Below are 13,207 nucleotides of genomic sequence, written 5' to 3'. Positions count from 1 at the left end.
TTCCCTGAACCCTTAGGGTATCCTCAAATGATATACTGGCAAAAATCTTTGCACCACCTCTGTTCAAACAAATACCATTTCTAAAAACAGATTCCTTCCACCTTTAATCCATTAATATCATAGATATTAATGGATGCTGCCATTTTGTAATGCTAAAATGATTTTCCCTTGGAACAATAATGTACATTGTTCACATTAGCATGTGCCTGATGTAGCCGAATACATTGTAATCACCCTCACATGCTAAACAGTGATAAGTGGTAAAAAGTGTAACAAACTTAATTGTACAGCCATCTCTTGGTTGTGTTTCCCTAGCTCTGAAAATTGAAGATCATTACACTGCTGGCCACTGTCCAATTTTGTCTCCCAAGAAGCCAAAATTTTTGGAATCTGCATATCTGTGTAGAAAATTTATTGCTAATTTAACTACTGCTGCTATTTTTTTTTTTTTTTTTTTTTTAAGTTAAACAGTCGGGCACATGTATGTTCACCATTTTTGGTGTTCCCAAGACAACAGTCTGTCTTCACCAAAAATTCTGTGTGATATACAGAAATCTGTAAAATGGGCCTGACATGTGAATAAGTGTGTGTGTTTGTGTTATACATGGTCTGTGGTGTGTTGGTTATGTCAGGCCTCTACCACCAGGGAGCAGCTGAGGCCCATCCATCCACAGCACAAGGAGTCAGGCCTGTGTCCAGCACTGTCTTAACATCCACTGGTAGATTACCCAAACCAGTGAATGTTCTACCCCATACACTCAAGGTTGCCCACCAAGCCTGGGTAAAAAAAAACACACCTAGCACACTGCACTAAATACCATGTATAAGAAGTGCAATACTTATAGATTGCGGGAAGTGATCTTACAAGCTATTTAATAAGATGATTTGCCTTCTTTTATTAAAAACTTCATAGCAAAACTGTTGAAAAGCTGTAAAATATGTATTATTAGACACTAAAATACCTAAAGGAGTGTCATTATTTACAAGGACAGTATCAAACATCTTCATTCTTATATATGATAATTGACATTCCAAAAGTACATGATGCCATGTCTCCTCAGAACCACAAAAACATCTATTATCCCCAACTAAACCAACTTAGCATTTAAGGACCTTAAATGGGGTAAACATGGCCAGAAAAAACCAGCAACCTCTATTTTCCATTATAGTAAGTCTGACATCCAGTATAAAGTTTTTAATTACCTTTCCAGTATCACTGATATCCCAACAAGTTTGCCATATGTCATACACTTCATTTAGAATTCATGCATTTTTTAAACTTTATGATTTTGTAATTGGGTACAGTCAGGTATGGCTTAATTTAACTCCATACATGATAGTTCACTGTAGCAACTGATTCTCAATTATTTAAATTGTGCCATTTAAGCTATGGTAAATGCTGATCATTTTTGCTTATGAGGAAGACTAAAACACAGCAAAAGAGATTAAAAAATTTGCTCAATATACTGAAAGTTTTTTTCTTTTAAATATTATTTACTTCACTCACACAGGCAAAGAAAGATGTAATTTCGATATTGTTAGAAGACAAAAGGTATATGTTACATTGTTATTTCTGCTTGAAAAACTGCTAAAACATTTTAGGCCATTGTTGATTAATAAATAAAATTTGTTTATTCTTTAGACACCCAAGAACAAAAGAGTTTGCAAATTCATCATGACTGAGCGTGTGCACACACTGAATTAAGACAGCCAGATTTGCAGCATCAAGGCACAATGGGCTGCACTTTTTTTTTTTTTTTTTTGCAATGTACGGGCTTGAACCTGTGACCTCCTTATATGTAGCTGTGCATGCTAACCACCGGACCATGGTTAGCCCAATGAACTAAATTTCAATACTGCAAATTTAAGACTGCATTCTGGTGTGAATGCGCTGCCATGATAATTCAAAACCATATGCAAACTTTCATAATAAGGTTAAAATTCTCAAAACTGAGGGGAATAAAGTTATGAGACCACTAATGAAATGCTCAAATAATGCTTATATTAATATAAGCTTTTTAAATAGAAAAATCGGAAACCTTGGCAAGATGCACTTGATGAGAAAATGAACATTTTTAATATTTAAAAAAAGAAAATGTTTAATACTGATTATAAACTCTAATCTTCAATAACATCTCTGGAAGACACTTTCTACAAGATTTTCGTATGCAGAGACTAGAACCTTGCTCCACTCATGCTATAAGGTTATCGTTAATTCTTTGTTTGGGGGTCATTCCATGTCAGGTGGCCTAGGGGTCCCTGCTCAACCACCTTCAATTTTGTTGAAACTTGGTGGAGATGTTTAAAGAGGTTTCAAATGAAGCTATGCAAAATTTCAGTTCAAAATATAGTATACTTGAGGCACCAGCACCTTTTTTGTGGAGGTCACTTGTGTTATGTGGAATAAATCACAAAAAATTTTCATTCAAAGTTTCAAGTGTTACTGTTGCACAACGGTGAGAGGTATTGCACTGAAACTTGGTATACCTAGTTAACTTTTGGCAGAGAATGCAAAAAGAACTATATTCTCCTCTGCCATTATTGGACACCTTGCATGCAGGAGGCAGTATTTAATTTCAGAGGTTGCACAACAGGTAGGTGGCAGTTCCAGTTAAAAGTGTGGAATATAAAAGGCATATATATATATATATATATATATATATATATATATATATATATATGCCTTTTATATTCCACACTTTTAACTGGAAAAAGTTTTAACTATATTAAAACTTGGTGATAGGTATATGGAATAGAATGGGTTGAGAGAAGAGTTTGATCCTTTCAAACAGTTGGAATAGTAGGTTGCCACAGTTGGCATGCCCAGTTTACTTTTCAATTTATTCTCATCACAAGTCAGTCAAAAATAAAAAACTTTTAGCATTGAGACCCACTTGTCATGTTGTACACTGTCAGTTTGATCTTTGTGACGTGGATTATGATTCTCTCAAACAAGGTATCACACATAAAACGTTTGAAATAGGTGACCTGGACTGAATTAAGAATTGAGATATGATTTCATTCTGCATTTAGGTAAATGCATGTAACAAAAAATTTTTGTTTATTAAACAGCACTTTATTTTTTGCTTTATTATTATTATTTTATTTTTCACTTTATTACATGAGATTATTGCTAATAATTTTTATGGGTATTATGTAAAAAAATTGACTCTGTTCATACTTTGAACTAGAGGACTGCATTATTGCAGTCCTCTAGTTCATATTTGTACATCCTTATAGTGTTTTTTTTTTTTTTTTTAATGAGAACCCCAAACACGAGAGGTATTATAACCTATAGTACTTAGTACCGTGCTTGGGTTGTTTATGTAGTATACTTGTGATACCATTTGCTTTTCAAAATTATGTAAAGTAGGAGGACTCTCTTCCTCTTGTATTTTGTGAAAGCTCGGATATAAACAGTACATGCTCTTCTATATTCCACTAATCAAACAACTATAGCTACTAAATTATGAAAAGCAGAAATTTTTCACCCTCTCTTGTGTTTGTGGTAAGTAGAATTTAAACTGATTATTTAAACTTCATAAAATACAAGAGGAAGAGATTCCTCCTACTTTACATAATTTTGAAAAGCAAATGGTATCACAGATATACTACATAAACACTAAGGAAGTACAAATATAAGAAATACAGTAATGCAGTCCTCTAGTTCAAAGTATCAACAGAGTGAAATTTTTTTTTACATAATACCCATCAAAATTATTAGCAATAATCTCATGTAATAAAGTAAAAAAAACAAAAAAAAAACTTGAAAGTGGAAAGGTTGTGCATGATTATAATACTAGTACTAGTGGCCCCATATATCAAGGTTAGTTTGTTCCTTAACAATGTGTCAAGAACCCATGGTTGGCAAGATGTGACAGAGCTCATATAAATATAGTAGACTCTCGATTTACTGGGATTGGATTAACTGGGACACTTCAAGACAAAAAAAAAAAAAAAAAAAAAAAAATCATAAAATTAAAGTAATAACTAGAATAGGTATAAACAGATATTCGCAAGTCGTAAATAAGCGACAAGAAGGGGCGTTATAAATCTTCATTAGGAGATTAGTGTACCTATTATCTTGCAATCCCCGCTGTCTTAACACCAGCCGCTCAAAAAAAAAAAAAAAAACCAAATGTTTAGTTTCATTTAGTGCCTCGTGTCGATTATTGTGTTTGGTCAGACTGCAAAAGGACAAATTTTGTTTTGTTATTTATGTCAGAGATGTCAGAATTTTTTTTATATAGTAACTTTTTTTTTCCTTTTTTTTTTTTTGTTTAGAAATTGCAAAAATGATGGGCAAACGCAAGAGTTGTGCTTTCAATTAACAAAAACTTGAAATTATTCAAAATTCTGAAAACGGTGCATCCGTTAAATCTCTAAAGAACCCATATAATGTTGGTGACCAAACCATACACAACATTGTAAAAAATAAAGGGAAGCTATTAGATTTAAAATTTACATCGTAAAACATAAATGCATGTCCAATACGCAAGTAGTGCGTGGTAAGTTTTTTCATCTATCGCCTACATTTTATGTAGGTTAGCAAATGCAATAAGATCGAGTTTACTATCCGTTTATAATTGGTTACACTACAGACAAGCCCAATAATCCAGAAAGTGCAAGTTGTTTTTGTTTTTTGGAAGTGACCTCCAGAAATGTGCTTTAGTAAAATGTGAGCTAGCGTGGGGTGATAATAGTGAGTTTTCGCCCCCTGTAAAGTTCTTTTCAGAAAATTTAATTTTGACCGTTATTGTGGTGCCGACTAAGAGAATAAGTGACAGCGGTACTAGTAAATCTATCAAGAAAAGGAAAGCGATCAAGTCGGATTAGAAAATTAAAATAATGGTGTATGAAAATGGCAAACATTAACAAGTATCACGCGGAATTCCGATTTGCCAGTGGCAACAGTGAACACAATAAAGGAGAAAGAGAGAATACGAGAAGCGATCAGCACCAATGAAGGTCAACTATAATAACCAAGGCCACGAAATACATATCAGTTTTTACAGTACAATAACATGCATTTTTTCTTCCTTTTATGTTTTCTTTTCTTATGTGCTACTCTGGCTACTTCACCGCTGTCTCCAGATAAAGTTTTTAATTGAACTAATTAAAAATATACAACTATTTTTCTTCATTCTTCTGAGGACATTATGTGGTTTTTGTAATTTTGGCATATTAGGGATATAGCAGCAATATTTTATTAGTCATCCCAGAGTTACGTAAAACTCGACTTACGTAAGAAGTCCTGAAACTTATCTCTTACGTATGTCAGAGACTTACTGTATTTTTGGATTGACCGGGAAATCGATTATCCGGGAATTTCTTTTTACCATCGTTCCCGGAAAATCGAGAGTCTACTGTACGTCTTTATATTCTCTTCTGTGATCCACAATATATATGTGAGCTTTTCACATTTCGCCATCAAAAGAGTCAATAGGTCTTTTGACAGCAAATGTGAAAGCTTGGATATAAACGCTACATGCTCTTCTATATTCCACTAATCAAACAACTATAGCTACTAAATTATGAACAGCAGAAATTTTTCATCCTCTCTTGTGTTTGTGGTAAGCAGAATTTAAACTGATTATTTAAACTTCATAAAATACAAGAGGAAGAGAACCCTCCTACTTTACATAATTTTGAAAAGCAAATGGTATCACAGGTATTTATGATTTAAGTTCTACCCCACTAAATAACTATTTCATTTTTCTCAAAATAGCACCTACCAGTGGTGAGCTGTGAATATTTTAACAATGGGCTCGAACTTTTGCCGACCTTTTGATGTGAAACATCCCCTTGGGGGCGGGGAGATACCAGCCGAGTAAATCTGATCGGTCAAGGAAGTGACGTCACTTCCATGACCGATCAGATTTACTCGGCTGGTATCTCCCCCCATGACCGATCAGATCAGAGGAGTTCACAAGGGTAGAGAGAATACAAGAAACTGCACCATATTCAGCAGTCACGGTGCTTGAACCCGGGCCACTCAAGGCACGTATATTTATGCACTCTCTGCCTGACCACTGGGCTATGGCGGCCTCTGATTCAAAATGTTTGCACGATGCATGATAATTCCCTCAACTCACAAGCTACTCCTCGTAGCCTGAACGCACGACCGATCTTCGTAGTTTCCACATCAAGTTCTTTAGCAATCATCCTTAATTCACGGTAGTTTTTTGGAGATTGGTAATAGTTTTTTTTAAAAATTATTGCCTGTATGCCATTATATTTTAGAACATTTTCTACACAGCGAAAGGCTCGACAAAGTTTCAAAATCTGTCAACATTTCATCTTTGTAAAGTTTATATATCTTGGTTTCCTCAATCCCCCCCCCCATATGTTGCTGCTGTTACTAGTTCTTTGAATACTGCAAAATATGAAAAATCATTCAGATATTCAGCTACTGTGACCATGTAAACATAGACAGGAGAAATTTATTGGAAGGCATGGATCACTCACTTCTCCGAAAGACATACGCCCGTTTGTCGGAGTAAAGGGGAACCACAACACAGGTTGACCAGAGGCTATTATCCATGTCGGGTATCTTCTTAATCCTCTGACTGGCTATGGAAAGCATATTGACTAGCGCGACTTCTCAGAATGTGACTGCATAAGTTTTACGGATGCCACTAAAGTTGTGGAACAGTAATCCCTTTCACCCTTAATTCGCTCTTTCTAATTACCTCAAGGCCAGAGGTGAGAACAATGCATACAAAGTTGTCTCTCCTAATCTGTTCATTACATGGAAATAATTTTCGTTCTATGGAAACTACTGTATTTAAATGTAATTATCAAGGGGAATTTAAAAAATTCGGTATAAAGAAGTTGGTTAAACAGAGGTCAGACAGTAATTAAATCAAAAATTAAGCAATTTTAAAATACATAACCGATCGATTGCGCCATTAAAATGCTGGGAATGGGGCCCCATTCGGCCCACTGTAGTTTCGGCTCTGGATACTCAATATGTATCCAGAGCCGATTTAGTCAGAATAATTGCTCATTTAAGATTTCATTTGTAAAATAAATGATCGTCTGAACAATGGGCTCTCGCGAGCCCACTATAGCTCACCGCTGCCTCCTACCAAAACCATAACTTTACTACTCCATTGCACTCTCTATCTGTATGTTTTTTGACATTTTCTGCAAATGAATAAAGTGCCTATTATCTTCATCACATCCATCTGCTTGCACATATCAACTTAACTTCCAATGGATTTCATAAAATTTTATATTTGGGTTCTTTAGAAAGGTTTGTTGAGCCATCCCCAATTTCAATATCAGACCAACACAAATTTTGCAACCCTTCCTACTTTCTTAAAACTTAAAAAAAATGTGAGAAAGGAAAAATAGAGTATTTCTCCCCCTGCTAAAAATGTGTAATCGTAGAGGCAATATTTCAAGAGATAATCTGGATTAAAACAATACAATAGTTGGCTGCATTCAATTATACAATAAATTATAAATACTTACTTTCTTTGTGTTGTATGTTAAATCATAATCTGAATTCACAAAAAGAATATTTTCTGGCTTTAGGTCAGTGTGGGAGAGGTGATTGTCATGAAGAACTGTAAGAGAAATATCAGTTCAGAAAGATACATTTCACTAACTTAAAAAAATTTAAGTCAGCACAAGAATAAACTTTTCCATATCTCACTATGTATAGTGACTAGATTTTTTGAATTGATTATAATACAATATTCAGTGTATGCAATTGACTGTTTAAAGGTTGATTTACACAAAAGACAAACTCTCCATTAAGGGTTCAATAAAATTATTTTATTATGGCTATTTTTATTTATTTATTATTTTCCATGTTGTTAATGACAAGTCAGTGGCTTATATTCTATTACACTGTTATCGGTACAGATATGTAAAAAGGCTTCACTCAATGAATGGCAGTCAACCCTCAGACCTTTCAGTGCATTGAAAGGTCTGAGAGTAGACTGTCCATTAACTTTAATTTTGTGCATTACATTTACGAAAGCCACTGTGTGCTAATGTAATGTATCTACTGAATACCACTACCGAATAATGGCTGTTCTGTATATATTGCAGCTGGAATCACATAGCACTCACAGCAGCAGCTGCCTCTTTGTCAGAAACCTGTAGCACACAAAAAAGAAATAAGACAACTAATGCCATCTCTACTAAAAAGTGTATGAATAGGCAAACTGTTACAATTAAGGAAGTAAAACAGCAGTCGTGATGGCTGAAAAAATTCGCAACTTTCAAAACAATGGTTATACACTATCAAGGGTGCTTGCCATTGTGCAGGTTCATGTGTAGAGGTTAACAACTAAAGTCAGTCTGTAGCATGACGTCAAAAACAAAAACATGGCAAAAAAATGGCTCAACATGCTATACAAACCACCCAGGGATTGATTGCACAGGACATGTCTAAAGATCCTCCATACAATCTAAACTTTAACTTGTGCTTTTCATGTTTTTAGAAGATAAAAATATTCTGGAAAGATGTTCATTCCACATGGATTATGAAGTGAAGAAAGCCATCAAACAATGATGGCAACAACAACCAAAACTTGATGAACTGAGAATGAAAAATATGGTGTGCACATGAGGTAAGTAAATAAGGACCATAGTAAAGATTTTTTGAAAGCAAGTACCAGTTAGTAGTTATATATATGTATGACATTGTCTTATTTTGACTCACTTTAATACAAGAAATGAGCTTGCATCATTGAACACAGCTGTTACTTTATTTTAAGCTCAAAAGATTGTTTTAGGGCTTACAGTCGCTCAGCAGATACCAGGCAATACCATTTGTCTGAAAGCAGCAACTTGATGTGAAGGGAAAATTTGTCTACTATAAAATATGTCCACAATTTAAATCCTGCTGGCTGCAAAAACTCCCATAGCCCTTCCAACTTCACACAGTGAATAAAAATTCTTGCAACGTTGATAATAAGCATGGCAACCTACTGTGCAAGCTGTAAAAATTGTTTCGTGTTCAGGGAATGGGCAATGCTAGGAACCAGTACTGAGAAACAAAAGTTCTTTCATTGTTAATTATCAATATTGCTAATCTTCAAAAATCTCAAATATCAAGATATCAACATTTTCAACAGTATAATTATACACTGTAAATTGTGGGTTATGTATATTCACTTTCAAGCAGTCTCAGTATTGTAAGAATCTTTACAGTCTTGAGTGTTCAAAGGGAACACTCAAGGCTTCACACACTTTGTTCAAAGGGAAGGGACGGAACTAGAGAATCCGGCACTGCTGCAGCACCACGGATGTATAAATCCTATGGTACTGTAAATAAAATCAACATATTTTATACTCATTCACTTTATGCTCCAAAATTCAGAAAAAAATTAAAAGCATAAAACGAATGACCCCACAAAGGATGAGAATGCTCTCGCAATCAATTTATTAGAGGCTACAAAGGTGGCAATCTATATGTTGCTAATAAAAACAGCAACTGCAATTTGTTTTGGGTGATGGCTGAAATGCTGTTATTTTTGCCTTGGGCATAACTGAAACAGCTTCATTTTATGATTTCAAAAATGCTGACAGCAACAAATGATGCACAGATAGTTTCCTGGGTAATGTGCCTACTTCTAAGGAATAATTCATAAGCTGAATTTCTACTAACTCAGGTTTTCACCTCCCTTCAGCTTTGAGATGTCAAGTTTATTGTAATTGGGTATTTATTTCTTTGTAACCAAAAATTAAACTTTCTTTAACTTGGAAATTCTTTACTGTACACAAGTTCTATTAATTGATCCTTTCGTTTTTGGAGTACTAATTTTTGTATATCCTATTTGCATACCAGCTTGAGAATCCCCTGTTCTATAGCCACCATGTCTATTTGTAAGATAAAAAACATCACTACATGAGATTAATTACTCAACGAGTGCACAGGAGTGATTTCCATAAACACCAGAAATTCCTAACTGTTTGGTTGTTGAGAAAAGCATGCCATTGTAACTGGTAATAATAAATAACAAAAAGGACTGAGGCCATTTCATCACAATGAATTGTAGTATCATATATATAACTACTTATGAATAAAACAATGCATAATCTATTATAATTTCTGAATAACTATCAAATATGCTTTTTATGTAACTTGGTAGAAATTTTACATTTCACCGTTTTTATCTTAAAACTGAAATCAACTCAATTATAATACAATTCAAAAGGTTTTTACTAAGTTAGAAAGGTAATATATATAAATAGTAAAGATTAAAGGGAGAAGAAAGAGTATGAAAAAGGAATTCATTATGGACAATCAGAAAGGACCTAACAACCATAATAGCATAATAAGTAAATAAAAGTTGTAGAGCATTAGCAGAAGCTTATACAGCATCATCCAAAAAAAAAAAAAAAAAACCTTCCATTTCATCCATCCATTTGCTCCAAAAGTTTGTCCACTTCTTCCTTGAATTTATTTTTAAACTATCAACTTCCACAATGACAGATGAAAGTTTGTTTCAGCAATCAACTACTCACTGGCTAAAGGCAAATTTCCACACATCTATTCTACAACTGTTTTTCCTCATTTTCAGTTTATGACTGCTCAGGTTTGTAATCTGAGAAAGAATCCCATCAGCACTGAGTCTGCTAAAACCACTCAAGGCCTTATACACCTCAATCAGATGACCTCGCAGGTGCCCAGTCTCCAGATGCTGCAGTTTGCAGAACTTAAGCCTTTCTTCGTAAGAGCACCCCTTTGTTCCCCTCACCAGTCTTGTTGTCCTTTTCTGTATTCTTTCTAGCAACTCTATATCCTTCCTAAGATGAGGCCTCCAGACCTGTATGCAGTACTAAAGGTGTGGCCAAGAGAAGTAGTAAACAAAAATTATGGATATAAGAAGTAGGCAAAATGTGAGAAAGAAATTAAGAAAAGAAAGGTAAAAATACTTATATACAGATATTTGTCAATATTATATTGACATATCTGTGTGTGTGTGTGTGTGTGTGTGTGTGTGTGTGTGTGTGTGTGTGTGTGTGTGTGTGTGTGTGAAAGAGAGAGATTAAATTGTCATATATCGCACAATCCTGGTATCGTTTTCAAGTGGCAACCAACAGAATTGCCCAAACAAGGCAACAATATAGTGTCCTCTGTGTCTAACATAAAGTACATGTCATGGCAAAATATAATTACATCAAAATATAGTTGTGTGTGGGGGGGGGGGGGGGAAGGATATATGAAATAAAGTAAAATTAAACACATAAGGGAGGATGTATAGACAGCCAGCAAGTAATTTAAGGTTGGCACAACAGAGAACATGAAAATAATTATAAATATAAATGAACACTGAAACTAAAACAAAGCCCATTATTGAGAGTAGACAAAGGCTAATGACAAAAAAATTCATAGAAATATATATATAAAACTATTTTTATTGTGTTTATAAGCAATTGTATAGCATTTAGCTAACTGGAGGCAAAATTAGGTAGAGGTAGATAATTAGGATAGCCATAGACACTCCTGCCCTCATATTACACTAATAGCCCAGAGTGTGGAAATTTTGTTTTACTTTTAGGAAAGTGAACAGTATACAACTAAAGAATATAAAGTTGGAGCTCTGGTTATCCGAGAGCATGATTTATTGTCCGTGCTAATATGTCCAGGGCCGTTTGCTGTTGTTAAGTAAAATAACACTTAACAACAGCAAATTAGCTTATTGATATCTAAACAATGGTGTGTTAAAAGTTCCTATGTCTATTTTAGAATACTGTTATCAAATCAAACTGAATCAGTTCACTTTGCTCTTGTCTTGATAACATATCTTAGAAAGAATATAGGAAAACATATTTCCAACATTTAGATATCAATAAACTAATCTACTTATATGGATTTGAGTATTATTATCCTACCGTCTTTATTGTTAGTAAATTGCTACAATGCCTTTCACACAATTTATTCATAAAAGGTAATACTTACACTTTACTGAATAACAAAGCTGATAACCAATATGTTGTACTTGTTCAATGGGATATGGTAAATAATTATTGTCTTTCTGCAAATAAAAGAATTATATGAGAATCCAGTCATTTCACTAATACCTTCATAAGAGTACAATTATGACTTACATTAAATCAAAATATTAAACTCATATTAAATCAGCAAAATTAAATCATAGATAAAGCTGACCTGCTAACATTCTACTTTTCTTCTAACTCACCTAATGATTTTAATGCACCACCTCCCCATTCCATTCAATGCCTCTTGTAGTCTTCCATCAAAAGGATATCATTTTGAACAATTTTGATGTGAAGTTTTGATGAAGAAAGTGCCTATGTCCTGGTGATATTTCTTCACTTATTCTCAAAATGTGTGCTCTTGAGCTCATTCCTGTTTTTTTTTTTTTACACTTTCTCATTCAACCAGTGTTTTCCCCTTCTGCTTGGAAATTTGCTCACATCCAGCCAGTTCCTAAAAAGGGTGACAAATCCCTTCCATCCAATTATTGTCATACTGCCATTACTTCTACCCTTTCTAAAGTAATGAAATCTAACTGCCAACTCCTAAACTACCTAGAAACCTTCCACCTACTCAATGATTGCCAGTATAGATTCCATCAGTATCAATCCACTAGTGATATACTGGCTTATATTACCCATCTATGGAACAATTCATTTGAAAAGTATGGCAAAACTCAAGCACTTGCTCTTGACATTTCAAAGGCTTTTTATCATGTTGCTATACAGGTCTTCTAAAAAAGCTTCCATCTTATGGTATATGCCAACTATTTTTTGTAATTGGGTATCCAGTTTTCTCTTTGACCGCTCGCTGCAAGTAATGGTTGATGGCTCTCTTCTAGCATCTCCACTAATGCAGGTGTTCACCAAGGTTAAGTTATTCCTCCTACTTTTTTCCTCAGGTATATTAATGACCTTCTGTTGACTGGAAATCCTATCCACGGTTATGCTGATGATAGCACATTGCATTCCACCTTCCAGTTTGAGAAACCTTGCCCTGCACAAACAACTTCAACTTCTTGAATATCCATTACCAGTTACCTAAATGCTGATCTCCAGTGGTGAAAATATAAAAAAACTTAGTGACTTGTCATTCTAAAATTCGGTCCTATCTTACATCTCACAAAAAAGATTCTTCTGCTCCTATTCTTATCATCCCTGACACTCAGATTTCTAGACAAGATCACATACAGGAACTTCGTGACTTAGGTAATATGCTCTTTACATAAGTTTTTGCATCCCA

At 34.4% G+C, this 13,207-nt stretch overlaps 1 protein-coding gene across 3 annotated transcripts in view; it reads right to left on the bottom strand.

The window, feature by feature from the left end:
• Nucleotides 1-13,207, bottom strand: part of LOC150075423 (serine/threonine-protein kinase Doa-like) — a 195,194-nt gene that overhangs the window by 28,737 nt on the left and 153,250 nt on the right. For all 3 annotated transcript variants that reach the window (XM_090389233.1, XM_090389234.1, XM_090389236.1), the window contains 2 exons: nucleotides 11,927-12,002; nucleotides 7,480-7,574 (listed from right to left, as the gene is read on the bottom strand). In XM_090389233.1, the coding sequence (XP_090245359.1) occupies nucleotides 7,480-7,574; nucleotides 11,927-12,002 (171 nt within the window). The remainder of the gene's footprint in view (nucleotides 1-7,479; nucleotides 7,575-11,926; nucleotides 12,003-13,207) is intronic.

The sequence above is a fragment of the Mastigoproctus giganteus genome, chromosome 14 (assembly GCF_048544385.1).
Source record: "Mastigoproctus giganteus isolate SK-2022 chromosome 14, ASM4854438v1, whole genome shotgun sequence".
In the NCBI taxonomy this organism is placed as follows: Eukaryota; Metazoa; Arthropoda; class Arachnida; order Uropygi; family Thelyphonidae; genus Mastigoproctus; species Mastigoproctus giganteus.
Note: the sequence above shows the minus strand (reverse complement) of the source record. Positions and strands in the feature narration are given on the sequence as shown.